At 45.5% G+C, this 23,089-nt stretch overlaps 1 protein-coding gene across 4 annotated transcripts in view; it reads left to right on the top strand.

Annotated features, from left to right (window-relative positions):
- Nucleotides 1-23,089, top strand: part of FAM168A (family with sequence similarity 168 member A) — a 124,142-nt gene that overhangs the window by 60,216 nt on the left and 40,837 nt on the right. For all 4 annotated transcript variants that reach the window (XM_058825696.1, XM_058825698.1, XM_058825695.1 and 1 more), the window contains one exon: nucleotides 2,228-2,315. In XM_058825696.1, coding sequence (XP_058681679.1) covers nucleotides 2,246-2,315 — 70 coding nt within the window. In that variant the 5' untranslated portion in view covers nucleotides 2,228-2,245. The remainder of the gene's footprint in view (nucleotides 1-2,227; nucleotides 2,316-23,089) is intronic.

Genomic DNA, 23,089 nt, shown 5'->3' on the forward strand with positions numbered 1-23,089 from the left:
AAATGGATGAAAAGGTAACCAGGTTACAGGCACCAAGTATCCCGGGACTGTTTGCTAGCAGCTCATTCCCATGGCATTCCTGCTGGAGTTACTCCTTGCTGGAGTCGCTCAGAGCAACTGAGCGTGGCTGGCTCAGGGATTAGGGAGCGCTGGGAGCTCCTGCAATAGAGCAGCACTGGTGTTTGTCTGTTTATAATTAATTTTTAGTAGTCTTTTTGTTGGGCATTCATGGCCACAAGTGAACTCTGCAGGTTCTGGCGGTGCAGAAGGTTTAGTTTTGCTAATCCTGTTTTATTCCCATTTCAGTGTAGCTGTTTCAATGCCACAACATGGTGCCTGCAATGAATTTCAAATGTATTTTCGGATGGCATTGTCTTGCAGAATGGGAGAGAAAATCATCCCTCCCAAATGCCGTTTGCAAGGGCTCTTTCCTGCTGGCTGGAAATCCCACCCTGCATACAAAGCAAGGAGGAAGCACAAACCTCTTCCTCACAAGCTCTCAAGCCCCCACCACGATTACAACCTTTTTATCTGGGATAAAAAGCATTTTCTTTCATCCTTCTCAATGAGAGTGTTTTGCTTTTACCATTTGGTACAACACCTAATGCAAGCCACGCATACGCTGTCATTTTATCCCCCTGAATTATGATTTTTTTTATACTCTTCACACACACAAGAGTACAAATGAAATGGTGCTGGCATTGAAAAGGCACTTTAGAAAAGCAGCCGTGATTCCAGCCCTGCCTGGGAGCAGGTCCAGCTGTCACTGGGTGGTCTTTGGGGAGGAACAATGGAAAGGTGAAGAGTTACCATCCTAGATTTTATTCCATAAAATCACAGAATGGTTTGGGTTGGAAGGGACCTTAAAGCTCATCCAGTCCCATGGGCAGGGACAGCTTCCACTAGATCAGATACTCCAAGCTCCATCCAGCCTGAATTTGGGCAATTCCAGGGATGGGGCAGCCACAGCTTCTCTGGGCAGCCTGGTTTTACACTGATTTTATCCAAGATCTTCGTAATGCTCTTAATGCTGTGTGTCAGTGAAGCCACTGATGGAATTCCGAGTCTCCCTGTCTCTTCCCGCTTGCTAATAACCCTGATTTCCTTTCCTTTGAGAATGGCTCCTTCAGTCCTAACTTGGGGGTGGAGGGACAGCTAATTAATTAAGCACTAATTGTTGTCAAGTCAATCGGTGCTAACGTGTAACGTTTGACTTGTTTACTCTCCCGAGGTAAAGTGAAAGGAGTTAATGATGTAACAAATTGTGTCCCCTATCATGAGGGACTTGTTTGGAGAGAATGGTGTTATTTATGAACTGTAAAATAACACGTTTTAACAAAACCCCCAGATTTTGAGGCGAGATGGGTTTTTGGTTCTGGTGTGAAATTACCACTAGATAGCTGCGGAGACAAATGCATCGCCTAATAAAGCATAATGACTGATTTTCCCATTAATCAGAACTGAGAATGTGCTTCATTAAGATAATTAACTGAGCCAGTTGCTTAACTGACAGTTAGGAGACACAAATTCCCAAGTCACTTGCTTTCCTCCTAATAAAACCCACAAGAAGCTGACCCTGCTGTGTGGATTTTATCGGCGAGGGGAGCACGAGGGATGCTGAAATCTCCTTGCTCATGGAAGCTCTGTGATGGAGTCTCCCCGTGGGACACAGGTGGGACCAGGAGGTGGCCCTGCCCAGCCCCACACAGGAGCCAAGCCTTGGCCTCCAGGTTTGCACAGTCTGCTCACGCTGAAAGCTCACCAAGACCTGCCCTTCTCCATCTCGCCAGCGGCAAGTCATCTTTCATCTGCTGCTCTCTGAAAGGTCAGGTCTGCGGTGCGCTTGGTTTTATCGCCCAAGAACTGCTCGCTCTTCCAAGGGGGACAATCCCTTGCCTGACTTTGTGGCTCCTCCTCTTTGTTCATCTCACGCTGGAAGTGGGGTCATGAGTCCTGAGCCCAGGGATGTGGAAGATGAATCTGCTCCGGGTGCATTTGTAGGCAGAATATGCAGCGCCGGAGAAGTTGTGGGAATTAGCGGAGAGATCCAAAACTTGAATTATTAAATATGCTATCTGGTTGGAACGTCTGGTTGTAAATCCCTTCCTTCACAGCTGTCTGTGTCTGGAATTCTAACGGGGTGATGCTATCAGGGCTCTGCACACAGACAGCAACTCGGGAGCAAGCCAAGGCAACCGTCTCAACTCTGCTTTTCTTTTGTCCTCAGAGTTCCCGGTCTTCCAGCATGAATCCTGTTTACAGCCCCGTCCAACCTGGGGCTCCCTACGGAAACCCGAAGAACATGGCCTACACAGGTAGGACAGGGGTTGGGGCTGTTCCTGATCTCCGTGTGTGGTGTGGCTGATCCCTTAATGAGGGAGAAAGGTTTCCCATCAGGGAGCCGGATGGGAACGTGACTGGCAGGAAAAGCCCTTCAGCGAGGGTGGTGAGAAGAGTTGGAGCTGAATTCATGCAGAGAGGATGCCCTGGCAATCCTGAGGAAAAGGATCCAAAGGGCTTTTTTCTTCAGATTAACAAACATGCCAGTAGGTGCTGGGACAGTCCAGCAGGAGGGCTCCCCTGAACCACTGGGGTGCACGTACTGGAATAGTCCAGCTGTGGGAATGAGGATCCCACAGCCAAGATCCCCTTGTTTGGAGAAGATCCAGGTGTTGTGCTAGCTGGTGACTTAAGCTACAGTATTGACTGATTTTCTTTTTGTATTTCAAGTTGTGCTTTGGTTGAGTTAATCTTATGTGGAAGAGCAAGTCTGTTTTCTGTTTGAAACCTTCTTTAGAACTGAGTTGTCTAAAAATGTCATCCTTATTACTTGATAAAGATGTTTACCATCATTACATAACTAGTGGGGAACTTAAAGTGTACTGATATGGAAAGAATTAATTTGGGACAGAAATGGTGCTTTGGAATAAGAAAATCCCAGTTCAGGTGAATCTGGTTTTCCCTGTGGATTATGTTCACCTTGACTTGCTTTGATCTTTAACCCCCTTACAAAATCAGCCCTGGAAAACTCCTTTTTATGCCATTTTGGGGTATGCAATCAGCTCTTGGGTGTCATGTTGTGTTAGGGCTTCCTGCTTTCTATTTGTGTTGACTTTCACCTCATGTGTGGAATTATTTGGGAATGTGCTTTTGATGAGGAGAGTGGTCACCAGCAGATGGGAATGAACATCCAATACTCTGAGCTGCTTTGTGCATGGAATATTGTGGTTGGGTTTGGCAGCCCTTCCAGCTGGTGGATCACTGGGGCTGTGAGGAGCCCAGTCTGAGACTCTGCAGAGCAGAGAGTTCCTCAAAGGCGTTGTGCCCCATTTTTATTCATCCTTTCTTTTTCTCATTCCAATTTATGCAGCTACTTGGTTGGAGATACTGTAGCTTGGGGGAACTTTGGTCTCACAGTCAAAGCACGAGAGGCTTGAGAAAAAACAACAATCTCTGTGAAAAAGTCTCTTCAAAAATCTCCCCATTGTGAGAAGACTGTGGACTCCAGCAGTGCCTGGGTGATAGAACGAGCTCATAAGTGCACAGTTATTTTCCTGCTCTGGAAATAACAGGAATTTTGTGGCTTTCCAGCACAAGAGACTAGTTCTCTCCCACTTTACTTTGATTTTTTTTTTTTTTGGCATCTGCTTAAAGCTCCACCCTAATATCCATTCAATGTACATTTCTGTATCTGCTTTCGTACAATCCTGGGTGTTTTAGCAGCTGCTTTCTGGCAATTGATAAGACAATTTAATTTAAATATTGAGGTGCAGATTGGTCAGAATTTGGACCTTGGCCTTTTTTAGAAGACTTTTAGAGGGAGAACTCTGCTTTAGATGAAGGGATTAATGGAAATCCAGAATGGTTTAGGTGAGAATGGACCTTAAAGCTCGTCTGATTCCACCTTCTGCAATGAGCAGGGACACCTTGCAGAGACCAGGCTGTTCCAAGCCTGTCCAGCCTGGGCTGGAGCACATGAATTCTGCAGGACTCCTTTTAGAATTAATCAAGTGCCAACATTAATGGGATGTCATCTTCTAAAGTAACCTGCTGGTTGATGGCTGTGGAGTTCCTACTGTGCCCTTAACTCTGTAAAATTTGACTTGGCCAACTTGTGCCAGCTTTGATCCATGCGGGGATCAGGAGGATGTGGCCCCCATGGTTCCATCCCAAACCCTCCTTCAGGCATTTGTCTTCCAGAATTTGTGGTAAATGCACTGAAATCAGTGGTGGATGTGCAGGGTAATCTTGGAGGAAAAAGCTGGAGGCAGATCAGACTGGGAAAATTAAAACAAGGTCCTCGGTTATGTCAGTGGTAAAACAAAGAAACAAATGTGGGACAGCACAGCAGGAACATTCCTGCTGCATTGTTCTATGCCCAGGTGGAAGGTGAGGAGTCAGTGGGCTGAACTCTTGCAGTGAAGTCCCAAAATAGAAGTCAGAAAGCACTTAACAGAAGAGCTTTTTTTTTTTTTTTCTGGGCAAATAGTATTACAAACCCTTTTAAATCTGAATTTGTTTGAATATGTAATGAAAGTTCTGTAGCAAATGAGGAGGAGAAAATTTAAATTTTAGCCTCTGTAGAGAAAAGACAGGCAGCTCCTGAGTGTGGTCTGAGCAGCTATGAAAAGAGCTGTGGAATAAAACTCAGGTGGGGTAGAGGCAGGAGGAAAGGAGGGATGGTAATCAGGATACTAGCAGGTTGAATTCTGTGCTTTTGTGGGATTGTTTTTTGTGCTAAACGTGAATGCTTTATACTACTTAATATTTTGTTTATTGTTTTTATTTATATGGTAGCTTTAGGCTGAAATAATGAGTTTTAATCTAAGTTTTAATGAGTTTCTTCTCATTCTGACTTCTGTGTTTTTTCCTGGCAGAGCAGGGAGAGAGGTCTATTGCAAGATAAATAATCCATTTTTTTCTGCCAGATTGGCTGTAAGGGAAAATAGGAAATCCTTGAGTTAGGGAGGATGGGAAATCCTTGGCACATACTCAAGTACTTGTTGAAGCATCCGTTTATTCAGATTCTTGATTTTTCCATTTTGATCTTCCTTAATGGAAGTGTGAAGGACAGTTATTTCCTAAATAATTTTTCAAGTGTGGCCTGGATTAGCTGGATTTTCATGGGAAATAATAATTACATTTAAAAAAGGAAGTTTTAAAATACAGTTACTTGGGGAGATAAAATCAGAATTGTTCAGCGCATAGGAGAAATCTTTATGAAAACAATCCATGTGTTTGAACTGAGGGATTTATTAAGCACTTGTGGCTTCTCCTGTGTCCCATTTTTGGGGTCCTTAGAACTCCCAGATCTGTGGAATTGCCCCCTCCTTTCCCGTTTTTTGTTGGGAACTGAAAGAGGAGAAGAATAACTTGTGCTGGCAGTGTTTCCTGCTGCTGGATGAGCAGCTGTGGCGCTGAGGGAAGGTGACACAGGGAGAGTGTTCTGGCTGCAGACAGAGCTGCATCTGCCCAGTGCCAGCTCTGTGCTCCAAGTCCTGGCTCCTCGTGCCCGGCTGGTGACGGCTTCCACTCCGCTAATTCCACGGATTTTGGAACATCAGCAGCAGTGTTTCAGCCTTGTTTACTATTTAATTAAACCAGATTGTAATTAAGTTGTATCTTCATGTAAGCTGTTGTTTTAATTGAGGCTAATTTATTTAAGGCCTCCAATTTGCTTTTTTTTGTTCTTGGTACAATTCACTTTACCTGCCCCAAGCGGGGGCTGCCAAAGCACCTGCTTTTCCTCTGGCACATTACCCTTCCCATTCCCTTGCACCCTCGCACTACGGGAAGGCACCAGTGCTGCAGTAAATAGATTAGCCCATTGGTGTGGAATCAGGGATGAAGAATCAGTCTCTCCTGGAGCTGGTTTGACTTCAAGCGTGAAACTATAAAGTGTTTGTGATAGCTCACACCGTTTCCCCTCTCCCTCCCAGGAGCTGATTAATATGCTGATAAGATGCTGTGATTCATGAACCTCTGCTAGGCTGGCTCTGTGTTCGGTGCAGTTATTCCTAAATAATAAATGGCAATAAAATGCAAGAGGCCAAGGATGCAGGGCTGGCTGGGGAATCTCCAGGAGGTTTGTGTCACTCACTCCCGAGCACGGCGTTCCCCGGGTCCTGCTGCGGCACCGCCTGCTCGCAGGATGCTCTCAGAATCCTGGGATGCTCCTGCAAGGGACCTGGAAGAACAGCTCATTCCAGTCCCCAGCCTTGGGCAGGGACACCTCCCATTGTCCCAGGCTGCTCCAAGCCCCTGTGTCCAGCCTGGCCTTGGGCACTGCCAGGGATCCAGGGGCAGCCACAGCTGCTCTGGGAAAATTCCATCCCAATCTCCCATCCATCCCTGCCCTTTGGGAGGACATTGCCTTGTCCTGTCCCTCCATGCCTTGTCCCCAGTCCCTCTGCAGCTCTCCTGGAGTCTCCTCAGGCCCTGCCAGGGCTCTGAGCTCTCCCTGGAGCTTCTCCTCTCCAGGGGAGCACCCCCAGCTCTGCCAGCCTGGCACAGAGCAGAGGGGCTTTCCCTGCATGGGACCCCTTCATGCTCCTGAAGAGCCAGACACATCCCTGAGCTGGGCTGTTCGCTGCACTCCCAAGTTGAAAATGCCCGGGTTTTGTAATTTTTTCTTCCCCAAGGTGAAACCACAACATTTGTTAGGACATAATGGTGAGCAGAGGGAATCTGTACCCTCTGGCTGTTGGTTTTGTTGGCAGGACAGGAGGTGAAGGATTCTCACGTGTGCTCCTGCCCTAATCCCTGTCATTTGTGTTCATTGTTGAACCTCGGACACAACTGCACATGTGAGGAGTGACCTCATTTACTCCTGACTGTTCCCTTAATTTATTGTGATGTTGAAAGGCAGTGGCCTTCGATGTTGCAGGTGGCTGAAGGATGTTCCCATAGGATTTCTGCTGTTTTTTAATCCTCCTTTGCATACTCTCTGTGGGACAAAGATAATTCTAGGCATGATTTCAGCTTCCCTTATTAGCTTACAATTAAAAGTTTGCTGTATTCTTCTCTGGAAGTGCTGGGCCTTTAATGGCAGATCACTCTGAGGCTACACAAACCATGTTCTGTCACAACTCCTCTGTGAAAGGGGATGAACTTCATATTTTTTCTCTTTCTTTTTGGCGTTCCTCAGCATTTTCACGGGGAGCACTGAGAAACACAGGGCAAATGGCAGGGTTGAGGTGCTCTCTCCTTACTTCTCCTTCTTCTCTGAGACCTGCCTGCACGTCAGCCCCTTCCATTGATTGGGAAATGCCACTCCTGGATTTAATTAGGTGATCCATCGCTTACCGGCTCTGTAAAACAGGAATTCTAAACCGTGTTCAGGGTGTTGAATTGATTTCAGGGTGATTAAAAATGTATGAAGTGGATACAGTGAATATTTTTCCTCTGGCGTTTCTTCATGTTTATTAATTGGTGTGTATAGAGCAGACAGGAAAATCCTACTTGACTGGGAGAAGAATGAGCTGTGACTTGTGTAGGCTCTCATTGTTTTCATGTTTAAACGCGTGATTTTCGTACGGGAATGCTTCCAAACAGCTTGCTGAATTCCTCAGTGCTGGGAGCTGCACTGGCATCAGCAGTGGATAAATCACCATCTTCCTAATGAATCAGCTCAGGGACTTTTTTGAAGTTGTAAGAAGGATGAAGCCACTAAGGGAAGGAGGGAGGAGGAGTTTTCTGTTTGGGAGAAGGAAGCAGAGGGGTTTGGGTCAGATTAGGGATGTTTGTGAATGGCAGAGGCTGCTCAGGGCAGTGGTGCAATCATCATCCCTGGAATTGTTCCAAAGCCATGTGGATGTGGCCCTTGGGGACATGGGCAGTGGTGGCCTTGGCAGTGCTGGGGAACAATTGGGCTCGATGGTCTTGGAGGGCTTTTCCATCTTTAATGACTCTGTGGTTTTAAAATAATTCATGACATCCACTCAGCTCCTTTGGAAGCTGGTCCAACTGATGCCAGACTTCCAAGGAGTTCATAGAAACTTTGGGAAACATCCCTCACCCCCTGTTTTGTAACTGTCTGGAGGTTTTATAGGCTTTGAGTCCCCCTGTGTTGTGAAGAAACAGAACAGAATCAGATCTTAAAAGCAAACAAAACTCATGTTCTGTTTTCCCAAATGACCTCATTGTGGGCCTCCTCCTCCTCCAGGCTCGGGTGAGTCCATGCAACTGCTTTATTTCTGCCTCATTTCTTGGCTGCAATATTGATTTTGGTTTTCCTCGCGGTGGAAAAGAAATAAAAAGATTAAATGGCCACGCTTGAAGAGGGCTGGGGAAAAACTGTGAGGCAGAAAGCAAAAAGCATAGGCGGGAAAAAGAAAAAGAATGGCCTTGGGAACATGTTTTGAAGAGAAAAGTGCTCCATTTAGAGAAAATAAAAGGTGAACAGAGAATTTTCTTGTGTCTCAATTGCTTTTATAGAGTACAGGCACATCTTGTGAAGTTCTTCACTCACCTGGGGAAAAGAGAAGCTTTATTTTAAACCATGAGCCCTCCCAGATTTCTGTCTCAAATTGCATACAGACAAACTCTAACCAGTGCTTTTGGCTTTTAAGTACACATTCAGTATTAAAATTGATAACTGAAGGGGTTTTTGTTGTCTTCTTTCTTAGTGGGTGTATATCAGAGAATGAAAATGGGTTTGGCTGGTTATTAATTTCTAGTCTGTTTCTGAGCCATCTCCTTTTCCCCTGTTTTAGCCATGATCAGTTGTTTTCCATTTAAGCTTCTTTTTCTGCACGTTCCCTTCACTTCCATATCTTCTCCTAAGTTGCTCTTGCTCTGCTCCTGAACAAGGAGCCTCAGTGTAGCAAGCCAAAATCACATTGGCATTTCATTGAATCATTGAAGCTGGAAAAGAGCTTTAATATGATCCAAGTCCAGATGTTCCCCAGCACTGCCACCACTGCCCCATGTCCCCAGGTGCCACATCCACGTGGCTTTCCAGTCCCTCCAGGGATGGGGAATTTGGGAACCTTTGCCACTGGCTCCATGGAGCTGGAGTGTGCCCTTGTCATTGTGCAGGTTGGAGATGGGGGTTCCTAACCCAGGATGGAAACATCTCCTGGCCCTGGCACCCCACCTTTCGGGGAATCTCCCATCCAGAGTCAAAATCTCAGCCACTCCAAAATAAAGGCCTTTTCCTGCGTATTTCTTTCTGCCACTTGCAGTTCAAATTCATATGCTGGCTTGTTTTTCTCTGTGCATGTTTGCACCCCACACATTCAATACCTCTTAAATCCCCAGGTGCTTCAATTAAATGATTGCAAATAAGCTCCAAGGCTGCCTTGTGATCTGTTGAAAATCCTTAATATTTGCTGCCTTTCCTTCCCCCCACACCTTTTTTTTTCATCTTGCACAGCAAATAAGTGGTCAGATCCTTGTTCTGTTTTTTCAGGCCAAAGGTAATAAATTAAAATTTAGTGGCTCGACTTCTGCAAAAATGTTTTTAGATTAAATATTGAGTTTTTCTTCCCTCCTGGTGCACAATTATTTCTCACACCGGGCGCAGTCAATGTGATCCAGCACAGAGGTTTGTACAGACAGAAACGTGAGCTGGCCCAGGCTTGGAAAAGGCTTTTATGAGCTTCAGAAATAATTCCCTGGTTTGTACCGGATCTGTTAATTACTGGCTCTGTTTTCCTACTGTGCTTTATACCTAATATCTTATTTCTAATTTAGTGGGGATCAGCTTTCCCGAAGCGCAGCGCTTGAGTTTATTAATGACAGAATCCCAGGATGGTTTGGGCTGGGAGGGACCTTAAACATCCTCCAGTTGCAGATGTGTTTTGCTGTTCCATTTCATTAGACTTAGCCTGGTGTGAGGCCAAAATCAGGTGTTGCTTATATGCAAATGCATTCATACACTTATTTTAAAGCGTGTGTGGCTGCCCTTCCCTCTCCCTGCGCTCGCTGGCACTCGGCCCCGTTTCATCTCATGCAGTACTGGGCTAGAATTTTAATGTCTCTGTGGCCAGCCATGATTTATTAGATCCCAAAGCCCTGGCTCTGAGTGCAGGAAGAAAATATTGCAGCAGTGAGCTGCCTTGGCACTGCTCGAATAAATGAGTCCTGAAAGCACTGGGGGCCAGGGGAGGAGAAGGGAAAAAGGCCTTTTTCCCTTCTCCTCCCCTGGCCCCCAGTGCTCCTTCCCCCTGCCCGACCCCTGCCTTTCTGCTGGTGGTGGGAAGTGCTCCTTTCCTTGTGGGAATTGCCATCTCCAGGTCGTTTTACAGGAATGGATTTGTCAACAGCCTCGTCATGTAAAGCCCTTTGAATTCCCAGAATGAGCTGCTATCCTTCATCTGGGAGAAAAAAAAATCAGCTTTTGTGGCAGGGTGCAAGGCTTGGGCTCCTGGTGATGAGCTGGTGGTGCAGAGAGAGGATCATGGAATTTTAGGATGGTTTGGGTTGGAAACAACCTTAAAGGTGCTCCTCTCTGCCCCCCAGCCCATCCTTCCAGAGAGCTGCCAGCCCTGCAGCCCTTCCTGGGGCAGCTCTGGGGCATTTCACTTCATCAACACAATAATCTTCAGGGACTAATGGAACAAAGAATTTCGGCTGAAAAGATGAGCTCTCAGAAGACTGGGAGAGGTCAAGGGGAGGGTTTGGGAGGAGAAGAAACCCTGTAATAATACCAAGTGAAACTTTGGAGCTCATAGTTCCAAAGTTCACTTCAGTAAGCAACCACAGGAAATGTCCACTCTTTGCTTGATTTGTTGCCAGCTATTTACACTTAAAAATGACATCTCTGTGCCTCATCATTAGAGAGCTCATGTCTGGCAGCAAAGAGCATCCATCTCCTGGGAGAAGAGGTGATTCTGCGGCACTCCCAGGGGATGCAAAGCACATGGTGACTGTACATGAAATCACACAGGGGAAAACCTTGATTTTTGCAGCTGAACAGTGAAGAGTTTCATTCAGAAAGATGAATGTGAATGTCAAAGAATGTGTTTGGGCATCCAAACTTCTGTTTACCTGCTGTTGTTTTTATTTCAAATTAGGAGCTCTGTTGAGGTGAAGAGCATTCTGTGCTGCTCTGAAGGTGAAGAAAGGTGTGTTCTGTGCAGGCACTCTGTTGTCAGAATAATTTTTCTCTCCCCTTAAAACAGTTAAGGAAACAGTAGTATAATGGACTACCCTAGTAATTTCAGGGTGAGCAGAGCAATTTTCCACAAAAATAACAATTATGTTGTCGTCCAACAAGGCATGCTTTGCTCTGAGCCCATTAATATAATTGAGGGTCTCACTGAATGCACGAGCAGCAGGTTGGTCACTTACACCCAACACCCCCAGCTCTCCCAGCCTGGCCCCAGAGCAGAGGGACTGCAGCCCCTGGAGCCTCCTCTGGGCTGGAAATGCAGATTATTTTCCCCTAGTTGGGGTGTGTCGAAAAACTGGACATCCTGTGTTGTTTAATGTGCTGTGAACTCTGGTTTGAGAAGAGATTGTCAAGATGGGACTTGAGTCACAGAATCCCTGACTGGTTTGGGTTGGGAGGGACCTTAAATCCCATCCAGTGCCACCCCTGCCATGGCAGGGGCACCTTCCACTGTCCCAGGGTGCTCCAAGCCCTGCCCAGCCTGGCCTTGGGCATTTCCAGGGATCCAGGGGCAGCCACAGCTGCTCTGGGCATCCTATGCCAGGGCCTGCCCAAGAATTTCTGCCCAAAATCCTTCATCCATCAAAGCATTTTCCTCCCTGGATTTTTTCCCCTCCTTTTGTTGCTTCACTTGACTGTGGAGTTTTAAATTTTTCTTCTAATCCCCGCAGTCCTTTATCCCTCCCTTGCTGCTCCCAGGCTCTCTGGTTCCTTGCAGGCACTAACGTGGAATTTTCCTGTGGAAGATGCTGGTTCCATTATGAATAAAGATGAAGTGGAATGCTTTCCCATTAATTTCAAACTTTGGTTATCATGACAACAGGTTACAACTCTCTCCATTGCCATGACAATCTCCTGCAAAATTGTTAAAATGCTGGCTTATGGTTATTTTTAGTTTGTCCTCTATTCCCATGGAGACCAACTTTTCCTTGAAGTGTTTGATGCTTTGTGCTTGGAGCCTTTAATGAGCCCCACAGAAGTCTGGAAGTCAGGAAAGGCAGAGGCCTCTGAGGTCAGCCCATCCCTCCACCAGCCTTGAGGGATGCTCTGTGCACTGGCTTTGCCACTGCTTTTGTTGTATTGTGGGCACTTCTTTTTTATTGTTATTATCTTCTCTCGTGTGATTTTTAACATTTACATTTCCTGTCGTGCCTGAGCTCTTGTATTCTTTGCCTGTGACCCTGTTTTTTTATTGTGTTCTTTGCATATGACCCTATTTTTTTGCATTAAATTCTGTCTGAAAACTTATTATGCACAGGCCACTGGGGGAAAAAAAACTACAAAGGAAAATGAAAAACTATAGAGGAGTTTGAACAGGACACAAAAAGTGATAATTTTTTAGTTGCTGGGTTTTTTTGGGAAAAAAAAAAAAAACACAGAAATTAACTTTTCTGTCTGTCAATTTACCAAGGAGTTTTACTGAAGTGACTTTTGCTCAATCAGCTGAACATTTACTGGCTTATAATTAATATATTACAAATCAGTAAGATCTTTAAAAAGGGAAATAAAACTACTTTGTGATCCTCCTTTGTCCAGGGGCTTTGATTTTTCCCCAAGTCTGTGACTGTGCAGGGTTTTTATTTGTATCCATCAGACCCTGAATGAGGGTTTTCACTGAACTGGGGAATTTTTTTCCACATCTAATAACTGTTAGAGTTGTGTGTAGTTTCTTAGACATCTTAAATTGTTGTGTCATTAATTCCAGCTGAACTCTGAGCTCCACTCAGCCTTCCACTGTCCCAGGCTGCTCCAAGCCCCATCCAGCCTGGCCTTGGGCACTTGAGGGATCCAGGGGCAGCCACAGCCTCTCATACAGATAATATTTCTATCAATAGTTTCGAACCTCTAGAGACGCTCAGGAGCTTATCATTGATGGTAAAAACCTCTTTAAATGGTGTGAAATCTTTCTCTCTCTGGGATAATGAAATCCTCTTGCTGTTCAGGTGACTCTGAATCTTTTTACAGCTGCTAAGAGCAATCAGAAGAGTTTTTAATGCCTCTTGCTTGCAGAATCTCAGTGCTCATCAGAGTCCTTTTGCTCTCTGCTGTGCCTGAGTTTGCCTTTTCCATGCAGAATCCAAATAAAACATGAATTCTGTATAACACAGCCCTCATCTCTGTGATTGAAAGGTTATTTTGGCAGCAGGATTTCCTGGGAGGGTTGATGGCTCAGTTCTACTCTGCAGATACAAGGGAGAGTATGAAATATGTGGATTTTTGTAGCACTAACAGTGGTGGTAAGATTTTTATCAGGATGTTGCTCAGCATCCTGTGAGATGCAAGGAAGATAAATCCTGATGCTGAGGCTGGAGAACTTAATTGAAATAATAATCTATAAATCCCTTTAATTTTTGTTGTTTTTGTTGCTGTTTTTTGCTACTTGTAGAGGACATGGCATAATTACCCTGATGTGATGTTGATGTTGATTGCAAGGTGTGTGGCTGTAATTCAGTGTTCCCACAGAGTTCTGGCCAAGTGCTGTTCCCAGAATAATTCCTTTGCCCTTTCCATGTGTGGTTAAGAGGCCATTGAGCTTTCCCCAGTCACTGTTTTATTCTAATGGCTGTTAATTGGTACTAAAGATTATAGCTAATATAATATAGGTAAGCTATTGATAACAATGCTTATGTTTTTGGGATGGAATGGGTTTTGTTCCTTGGATTTTTGTTCTTTTCACATTATTTTGGATTGCAAGGAATAGAACAGAACAGACCATTACTGTTGGAAGGGATCTCCAGCAATCATCTCATCCATCTGCCTGTCTAATTCAGGGCTGATCATGTTATTAAGGACATTTTATTATTTGGTTTTTATTTGCATGTCTGTGACCAGTGAATTAATTTCATGAGACAATGTTGGTTATGAAATCCACCATGATCCGTTCTTTCTCCAACTTTGGGAGCAGCAGCTGCACTGAGAAATCTCCAGGCATGGAAAAATGGAGTTTCCTTCCACTTAAATGTAGCAGAAAATTCAGGAGGTAATGTGATTTTGAAGGAAGGGGGACTTTTTTCAGATTTTCCTATGGGAATTGTCCAGGGAACTGTGGCTGCCCATCCCTGGGAATGTTCAAATCCATGTTGGACACAGCTCAAAGCAAACTGACCCAGTAGAAGATCCCTTCTAACCCAAACCATTCCAGGATTTTGTAATTTCTCCTCAGTGCAGATCCTGTTCCAATGCCTTTAGGAGTAAACAAAGAAATAGGAACAAAAGAAATCTGTGCAAAATTTTTACACACACAGGAGATTTTCTCTCTGTGATGACACACCCCAAAAGCAGGCTTAGTTTCCACAGCCTATTTTGATATTTTAGCAAAATTACTCTGCATCAAATTTCCAGCTTGAGGAGATGTTTCCCATCCTTGGTTTTAACTCAATTTGGGATCAGCTCTCCCAGGGCTTCCTGCAGAAGCTCAGAATGAGGAGCAAAATTTTTCACTTCTGTTTTTCCTGTGAGAAAAGTTCTTCAGGATCGTATCCTGCTGGAAAGGAGCAGGAAGAACTGGTGTGCAAGAAATTCTGGAGGCGTTTGCATTAAGCTCAGGATCAAACCCTGCTGGGCACTGACTCAAGTGCCATCGATCCATCCCCTGGTTTGCCTTCCAGCTCTCCCATTCAGCCATGGTTAAATCATCCCTGGGGCTCCCTTGACTAATTGACCGCTCAAGGTGCTCCAGGTGCTCCTCGGCCGCTCCATCTGGCACCAGCTCCAGCCCATCTGGCCTTGGAGAGGCTCTCCTGGGAAGTTCATCCCAAAATCCTTGCTCTCAGAAGTGTTTAAGGAGCAAAGTGAGGTTACAGCCATGACCAGGAATTCCTGTCAGTCTGCAGGCCGGGAATGGCTTTGACTGTGATCAAATGCACAACAGGAGCAAATATTACCTCTTGGAAAAGCCTGACTCCTGGATATTTAGGAAATGTGGATGTTCAGGCTTCTCACATATTCCTTTAGAGCAACTTCCCAGAGTAAATGCAAAGCCAGTCACCTTCAAAAGGGAGGGAATGTCACCCTGCATTTCTCTATCCACCTCTGCCAAGCGGGAGGACTTGGCATTCTCTGGAACGGGGAGATTTGATGGATGGCAGGACTTCTAATGTTGTTGGCAAGCAGTGCAGGTTCCATAGGATTTGGCAGTGTTGGAGTCTTTTATTTTATTATTCCTTATTTTTAGAGGAATCTTTCAGTTTGCTCTCACTCCTGGTGTAAATCAAGAGCCTCCACAGGGAGGTGTGCAGATAATTCCATGCATGGCACACATTCCACATCCCCAGTTTCTGATCCAGTCACTAACCACGAGCCTTTCCTGCCCTGCTGTCAACCCCAACACATTTTTCCAGTGAAACCAAGGTCGTTTCAATCCCTCAGTTGAAGGAAGGACCTGCCCACAGTTTAAAATCAATACTGGGGGTGAGGTTATTTTTAGAAATAAGGCAAAGCACTGACCCCAGGCACCCGCAGGTTTATCCCTGCTTTGGCTATGTGGGGCTGGGAGGATTCTCCAGCAGGAACCACTGGGTTTCCTTCCAGCATCACCCTCGTTATTCCAGTGAGTGCCTTGGGCTCATCTGTAGGGAAGCAGATTTATTCAGCTCGTGTGAGCCCCTGAATAATCATCCTTAGCCCTGCATTAATGTGCTGAGCAAGTGGAACTGGTTAACGAGAGGAGGAGAAAGCAATCTCTTTTTGTCCCTGGAAGTGGAGGGGAATAATTAACATTCCAGCCAGGAAGCCCAGTGCCTATTGATGGAACACGGGGGATACAGGTGAACTAATTCCAGCCAGCCACAGGCTTGATGTTTAGCTCTGCCTTTGTTATATAACAAGTTTTTAGGGCTTCAAAAAAACCCATTTCTGAGCAGAAATGACCTTCAAGGAATGGTTAAAATTAGAAAGCCGACCAAAGTCCCTTTGGTTACCGGTGCACAAACTCATCACTTCCATAAACAGGACAAAGGCTTTAATCTCCTTTTGAAGTTATTTGCATCTTTATTGAGGCTTGCAGTGCCTTTTTCTTTGGGATCCCACTGATGTGGAAGTGAAGGACACACATGGCTGGAAAACCCACCAGGTTTCCCTGAGGTTCACATCAAACTGCCTGGTTAGTCCTTGAGGTGGGACAAAGTGGCAGGATTCAGCTTTGCTGTGAAATCATTAAACTAGGAACTTCTTGGCATTTCTATGCATTTTTTACTTGTTGTTCAACAACCTTCAAAATATTCTTTTCACCTCTTATCCCTTGTTACTCTTTAAAAGAAGAAAACCTTTGGGGGGCTTTGAAATGAATTTCTCTGTATGTTCATTGAAATTCCTTTTCCTATATGGGATTTCAGCCTTGCTGAGTGGCACGTGACCGTCACAATTAGGTTAATCAACCAAAATGACACCTCCAAGAGCTGTTTTGAGACAAATGGTGCTGCACACTCAGAGAAGGTGTTTGGAGAAATGGTGCTGCATTGGTGCCATTACTTTGCCATTAACCTCACTGGGAGTCTTTGTGATTTTGTGGCTGAAGGTGAAGCAGGCACTAAGATCCTTCATGCTCCATTGGTGCAGGATGTCCTTGCTCATCCTGGATGGAGTAGCCAGAACCAGTTTTGAGTGCTCATATTAAAAACCCCTCAGACAACCCCCAAAACATTGCACATCTTGCCAGGGTGGGGATTCTCCAGGCTGCAGGATGAGGAAGGTGCTGTGGACAGTGAGGGGTGCCATAATTGCATTGCACAGTGCACCTGCGCATGAGCTATTGCAGTAATTACTGTTAAATGCTGGCCTGTAATTATAACCCAGCCACATTCCCGGCAGAAAGCTTTGTGTGGAAGCTGTGAGGAGCTGTTCTGCATTGCTGGCTTGGAAGTAGCTGGAAGAAATTCAAAACATCTTCATATAAATTACATTTTGGTCATGGTCTGCTCATCCCCAGGGCTTTGCAGGCACAGGTTCCACTCTTCGACTCCTTCTGGCTTTGAGAGCTCATCTTTTCCTTTTCTCATCCCCACCAGCAGGATTTTCCTCATGGACAGCAGGTTGGGCTCTGCTCCCAGGGAACAGGGACATGAGGAGAGGGAACAGCCTCAGGCTGGGCCAGGGGAGGCTCGGGGTGGATATTAAAGCAAATTTCTTCATGGAGAGGGCTCTCTGTTCCTGGCAGTGCTGGAGTGCCCATCCCTGGAGGGATTGTTGTGGGTCCCCTCAAACTCAGGATATTCCTAAAAAACCTCATTTTAAAGCCTCAGGCCTTGCTTTGTGCTGCTCCAGCGCTCGGTGGTGGCAGGCGGGGGTCAGGTGAGATCCTTGGCAATAATGTGTGCCCTCCACAAAACCTGCAGGCACATGAACCCTATGAAATTATTTTCAGGAAACATTTCCCTGATTTTGAGCATTTCCCCCTTTTTTTAATCATTGGCCAATTTATGTCAGAATGTCAGGACTGACATATCATCAAAAAAATGAGATGTTTCTGGATTCCCGTCGGTTTGCCTGGAATACACCTGGCTCTGGGGACTAGACACATGCTGTGCCTTAACCCGAGGCTTCAGAGATAAACCATGACACCAGGATGCCTGGCTAATCTCCTGCAGGGATGCTGCTGGGATAAGATAAGGAATTGTTGGGAATGGTTATTATTGTCCGGGGGGAGCTGGCAGGGCTGCCACAGACACCTGATAAGGTCTGCAGGGCTGGCACCCACAGCTCCTGCCCTGCTCCCTCCTGGGCTTTGGGGGCCTGTCAGGAGATAAACCTGCATCTCTGCTTGCAAACACCCCCAAAGGACAGCAGGGCTTCCCTGCATGCTGATCCTGATGGAGGTGGGGAGTTGTCAGGAGTTTTCCTTGGCAGGCAATTCCAGGAAAATCAGAAGGAGCTGTTATTGGGGTGATGTTTACATTCCTGTCCCTTCCTCCTCTGCAGCAGTTTCAGGGGGCTCAGCCTTGCAGGTTTTATTCCCTCCAGTTCCATATTCACACTGCCATTCTTCTTATCTTTCAATCCCATTGACTGACTTTTCCCCCCCATTTTTTCCCCTCCCTGCTTGTGGATTTACATCACCTTTTATAAATATAGTATAAAACATTATTTTTTCTGTGTGAGCAAATAGGATTCTCTGAAGAACAGGATTCTCTGAAAACATAATTTTAAAATTGAAATAGAGCATTGAAAATTGGCTTTTTGTCCTTTAAAAATATTTCAGGTGTGTTCAGCAGGATGTTGAAAAAAACAAGGAAAATATATCATAGGGTAAAAAAGAAATAGAAATCTTTGTGGTCCTGATGATTTTGGGAGGAAAAAGAGAGAGATTTTTAATGGGTAAATAAATCTGGTTTAATTCCAGGCTGGATATTGAATAACTGGTGTCTGTAGCTGTTCCTAAACCCCAGAGGGATTAGGAAAATCCCTCTCCACCTCCTTGAGCTGCTTCAGCAGCTTTTCCAGGCCTTCCTTGAGGTTTTAGCTCCGGGCTGGGGTTCCTGCAGCTCCCCATTTTGTCCCAGTTCAGCCCATTTTTTTCCTGCCTGTTCAGCCCAGGATGTGACAGTGATGTTACATTTCATTTGGCAAATAAACTGCAAACATAATAACAATTCCATTCTATTTAAGGAATAATTAATGTTTATTCTTGTCTCAACACCCCATTTGCCTGCCAACCAGTCTGCTTGAGTTTAATACAGATGATTTCATTCAACTCCAAATGTTTCATTTCATTCATTTATGAGCAAATTAAAGGAAGCGAAGAGGGAAGAGAGTTGCTAATTTTCATAAAATCACAGATTCCCAGGATGGTGCCTGCTTCGTTTTGGGTTAACACTGGAACAGGACCAAAGCCCAAATGAATGTGCAGAAAGTTCAGTCTTCAGGATATTGGGGTTTTTTGTACCATAAATTTGAATCAGAGTCCCTGGATAATTGAGGTTGGAAAGGACCTCTGGAAATCCTCAGGTGCAGCTGGGCTCAGGTTGGTCAGAACCTTTTCCAGTGGACAGAACTCAAGGAAGTTTTCCATTTTTTTGGCAAGTTTTCAGGTTTTGCTGAAGGAAGTTGTCCTGGCTCTGCTGCCAGGTTTTGAAAGCACAGGATTTCCAGAGGATCCAGGATGTTGTAGATGGATATTTGCAATTTTATGTGAGCAGTTCTGCTCTGCAGCCAGGCTGGGAGAGCTGGGGGTGCTCACCTGGAGAGGAGAAGGCTCCAGGGCCTAAAGGGGCTCCAGGAGAGCTGGAGAGGGACTGGGAACAAGGATGGAGAGACAAGAAAAGGGGGAACAGAGAGCAGGAATAGTGGGAGCTCTGGTAATCAAATGCACTTCAAAAGTGGCCCCATCTCCTCCTCCATGGCTGGACCAAAAGCTTCCTTTTCGTCCTTACAAATGCACAGTTCTTCCTTTTCATCCTTATAAATTTCTTTGGAAAATTGTATGGCTTTTATGGGCAGACTCATTATCCTTTGTTGCAATAGCAAGCTGCACACTGGGTTGCTTGATTTTTTTTTTTTTTTTTTTTTTTTTTTTTTTTTTTTTTTATTTCCCCAAAGTTTGCAGACTCTATGGACACAGAGCCTTTGCAGCTGGTGCCACTTTTTCAATGTGTTTGCACATCCTCCCAAATTCAGGGGATGAGTCACCTGGCAGGAAGAGGGAAGGAGCAGCAGTGCTGTCTCATCCCAGCACGTCCCCATTCACACCAGTGTCTTGGGGGGCTGCACGCTGGCTGTGGGGAGCATTTGCTGGGTTTTGTTTGCCAAGGATGTGCAATTAGTGAGGATACAAAGAGCTGGTGCTGCTCACAGCTCCTGGGACAGCAAATCAAGGAGTGACAGCCGAGAGAAGGTGGGAGTTGTGGTTGTGGAACTGTTTGGGTTGGAAGGGACATTTAAAGCTCATCTCATTCCACCCCTGCCATGGCAGGGACAGCTTCCACGGTCCCAGGCTGCTCTGGGCACCTGTGCCAGGGCCTGCCCACCCTGCCAGGGAACAATCCCTTGCTGATGCTCACTTTAAACCAACTCTGTGTCAGTTTGAGGCCATTCCCCCTCTGGGCTCTCTCCAGCAGCTCCAGGTGCTGCTGCTGTGTCCCCAGGGCTGCAGGTGGGCTCTCACCTGGGCACAGGAACAGAATCCCCCCTTCCTGCTGCCCAGGCTGGGGGATCAGCCCAGGACTGGGTGGTTCTGTGCTGCAGGGAATAAAGAAAGGAATAAAAGCTGCAAGAATAGCAGGATTTCCTCTCAGAGTCACCTCAGCTCTTTGGTTGGGACCCATCTGTGCTCCCTCCCAAGAGCACTGCCCAACATTTTCCTGCCTTAACTCAGCCCAAGGCACATTTTCTGGTTATCAGGGGGAATCAGGGCATCACTCAGCAAAAGCTCAGCTCAGTTTGAGCTTCCTGGAAAGCTGGCTTGGTCCTGCAGTTGAGCTCATCTGGACTTTATTTCCTAATTAATGATCTTCTTCCTAGGAAGCAAAGTACAAATCCAAGGAAACAGATGATGGCCATATCTTGTCCCATGTGCTGTCTGTCCAAAATAGGACAGGGAAGGCTGGATCAGTGCACTGTGATATTTTCTTGTGTGAAATTCTGCCCAAATTAGGAATCATGACAAGTGCTGTGTGCTCCTGTTAAAAATGCACCTCCAGGGAGTGGTGAATGTGTCCCTGTCAGCTCCCAGCTTTTCCTTCCTCACTGTGTCTATTCTCCTTATTCTTTATTTTCCCAAGGTGAAATGGAAAGGGGAATAAGCAAATTTTGATCCTGATTTCACTGGAACAGGTGATACTGATGCACACAGGTGGCATCTTTGGTTTTCTGACCAGATTCCTTCTGCATATTCAACTTACTGCTCATGACTGAACCTTTGAGAAGCAAAGAGCTTCTTGAATATTCATGGAATTAGTCCTTGGAACACCCTGAACTTGCATACCTAATCAGGTGATATATTTACCTTCTTAATCCCTCCTGACCTTCTTCCCTATGTAAATGAGACAATTTGAAAGCATCTACTTCAGCGCTGGGTAGGAGATCCAGCTGATTCCTCTTACAGTAATTGCAGTGCCTCTTCCCAAAGTTTCTGGGAAAAAAAATCTTCAATCTTAAATCTCATTTGGCTGTGCTGTGCCCTTGACCACTAATAAATTAGTTTTAGCTCCTTTCCTTTAGTTTCCTTTGAAAGGAACCTGCATCTGCATTTTTCAATTCAATCCAAAGCCTGCACGAATTGCACCCAAAGAGTGACAGAAAATGGCTTTAAAGTATTTTCTGACAGGTGAGAGACCAGCTGTCAATCACACATCTTTTGGAGCTCTTTCTTGTGAATATTTTTGAAATATTGAGAGATTGTTCCAGTAGTTTCCCTGGACATCCCTAATGCTATATTTATTATCACAGAATGGGTTGAGTTTGGAGGGACCTTAAAGCTCACCCAGTGCCACCCATTCCAGGGGCAGGGACACCTTCCACTGTCCCAGGGTGTTCCAAGTCCCATCCAGCCTGGCCTTGGCCACTTCCAGGGATCCAGGGGCAGCCACAATTCCTTCCCAATAGCTTATCCATCCCTGCCCTCTGGCAGTGGGAGCCATTCCCTGTGTCCTGTCCCTCCATCCCTTGTCCCAAGTCCATTTCCAGCTCTCCTGGAGCCCCTTTGAGCACTGGAAGGACTCTGAGCTCTCCTTCAGCCTCTCTTCCTAAGGCTGAACACCCCATTATATTACACCCCATTTCCATCCCACTGCATTCATTTTAGTAAATAAATATAATAAATAATAAAACCCTGCAAAAATACAAACAGGAGACAAAATAGTTGTGGAATGATTGGTGCACGATGAGATCTGGACTAAAAATGCCACATCTCAGCCTACTTCAGGCAAGGTCTCTCTGTCTTGGAGAATGAATTCAGCCCTGACACTGATGTGATTATCCACTCCAATAAAACAGGTTATTGACTCACCCAGGCACTGCAGGAACTGCAGCACTTCCCTCTTTTGCACTCTCCTGAGTGGAAATGGGAAACTGGAGTCACTTTTTGGTGCCTTAATTGTGAGAACAGCCCTGAATGTGTGCACCTTGTTGCTTAGGTGAGATGTGATGATGTGGAGGCAGAGATTTGTTGCTCTATGTTGGGAGCATCTCCTCTTCTCTATAAAATAATCATGGGATCTTCCCCGTAATCCTGACCGTGTTGTACCTCATTCCAAGAGATGATCGCCAGGCAGTGAATTTCTACTGAAAAAGGCAGGGATTCCTTGAGCTAGGGAGGGATAAATGCCATGAAAGGAGCTGCTGTCACCTGAGGTGGCTGTTCTGGAACACAAACACCCCGAGCAAGCCGGGGGTTTATGGACACAGCCACAGAGAATTTGGGGTGGGGATTTGATGAAGGGGATGTTTGTTGATAAAGTGCAATGAGAATCATTAAGAAAAGTCAGCAGGCTGCTGAGAGGGATCTTAGGAGGGCGGTGTGAGGATGAAGAGAGGTAAAACAGGAGGTGGAAGTTTGGAAGGAAGATAAAGCACTGAAGTTGCAAAAAGCTAAATGAGGTGATTTGTGCCGTTTATAAAACTTCTGTGCTGCTGCAGAAGCTTCAGGAGGACTTTTTGATTCTGCTGAAGCCCTTCAGATCTTCACTTTCATGTTCTTTTTCATAATCTCTTTATCTTTTGATTTACCAACACCAAAAGGATCCTGCCAAGCTGTTTGAAACCATAAAGAGAGAAGTTGCTCTGTTTATTGACCTCTACTTGAAAGCTGGAAACCGTACTTCGATTTTTCAGATGTTTTCCTCATTTTGCATCCTATGTTATTATAAACATTTGTCTTTCAAGCATGGGACAGGCTGAGAGCTGATGAATTACCAGCCTGGTGCAGGTCCTCAGAGTCCACCTGGTTCCTTCTCTCCGTGGCAGGAGCCTGGAAGTGTCCAAGGTCCATCCCAGACTGGTTTGGGTTGGGAGGGACCTTAATGCTCATCCAATCCCACCCAT

This window comes from Ammospiza caudacuta, chromosome 2, assembly GCF_027887145.1.
Source record: "Ammospiza caudacuta isolate bAmmCau1 chromosome 2, bAmmCau1.pri, whole genome shotgun sequence".
Taxonomy (NCBI): Eukaryota; Metazoa; Chordata; class Aves; order Passeriformes; family Passerellidae; genus Ammospiza; species Ammospiza caudacuta.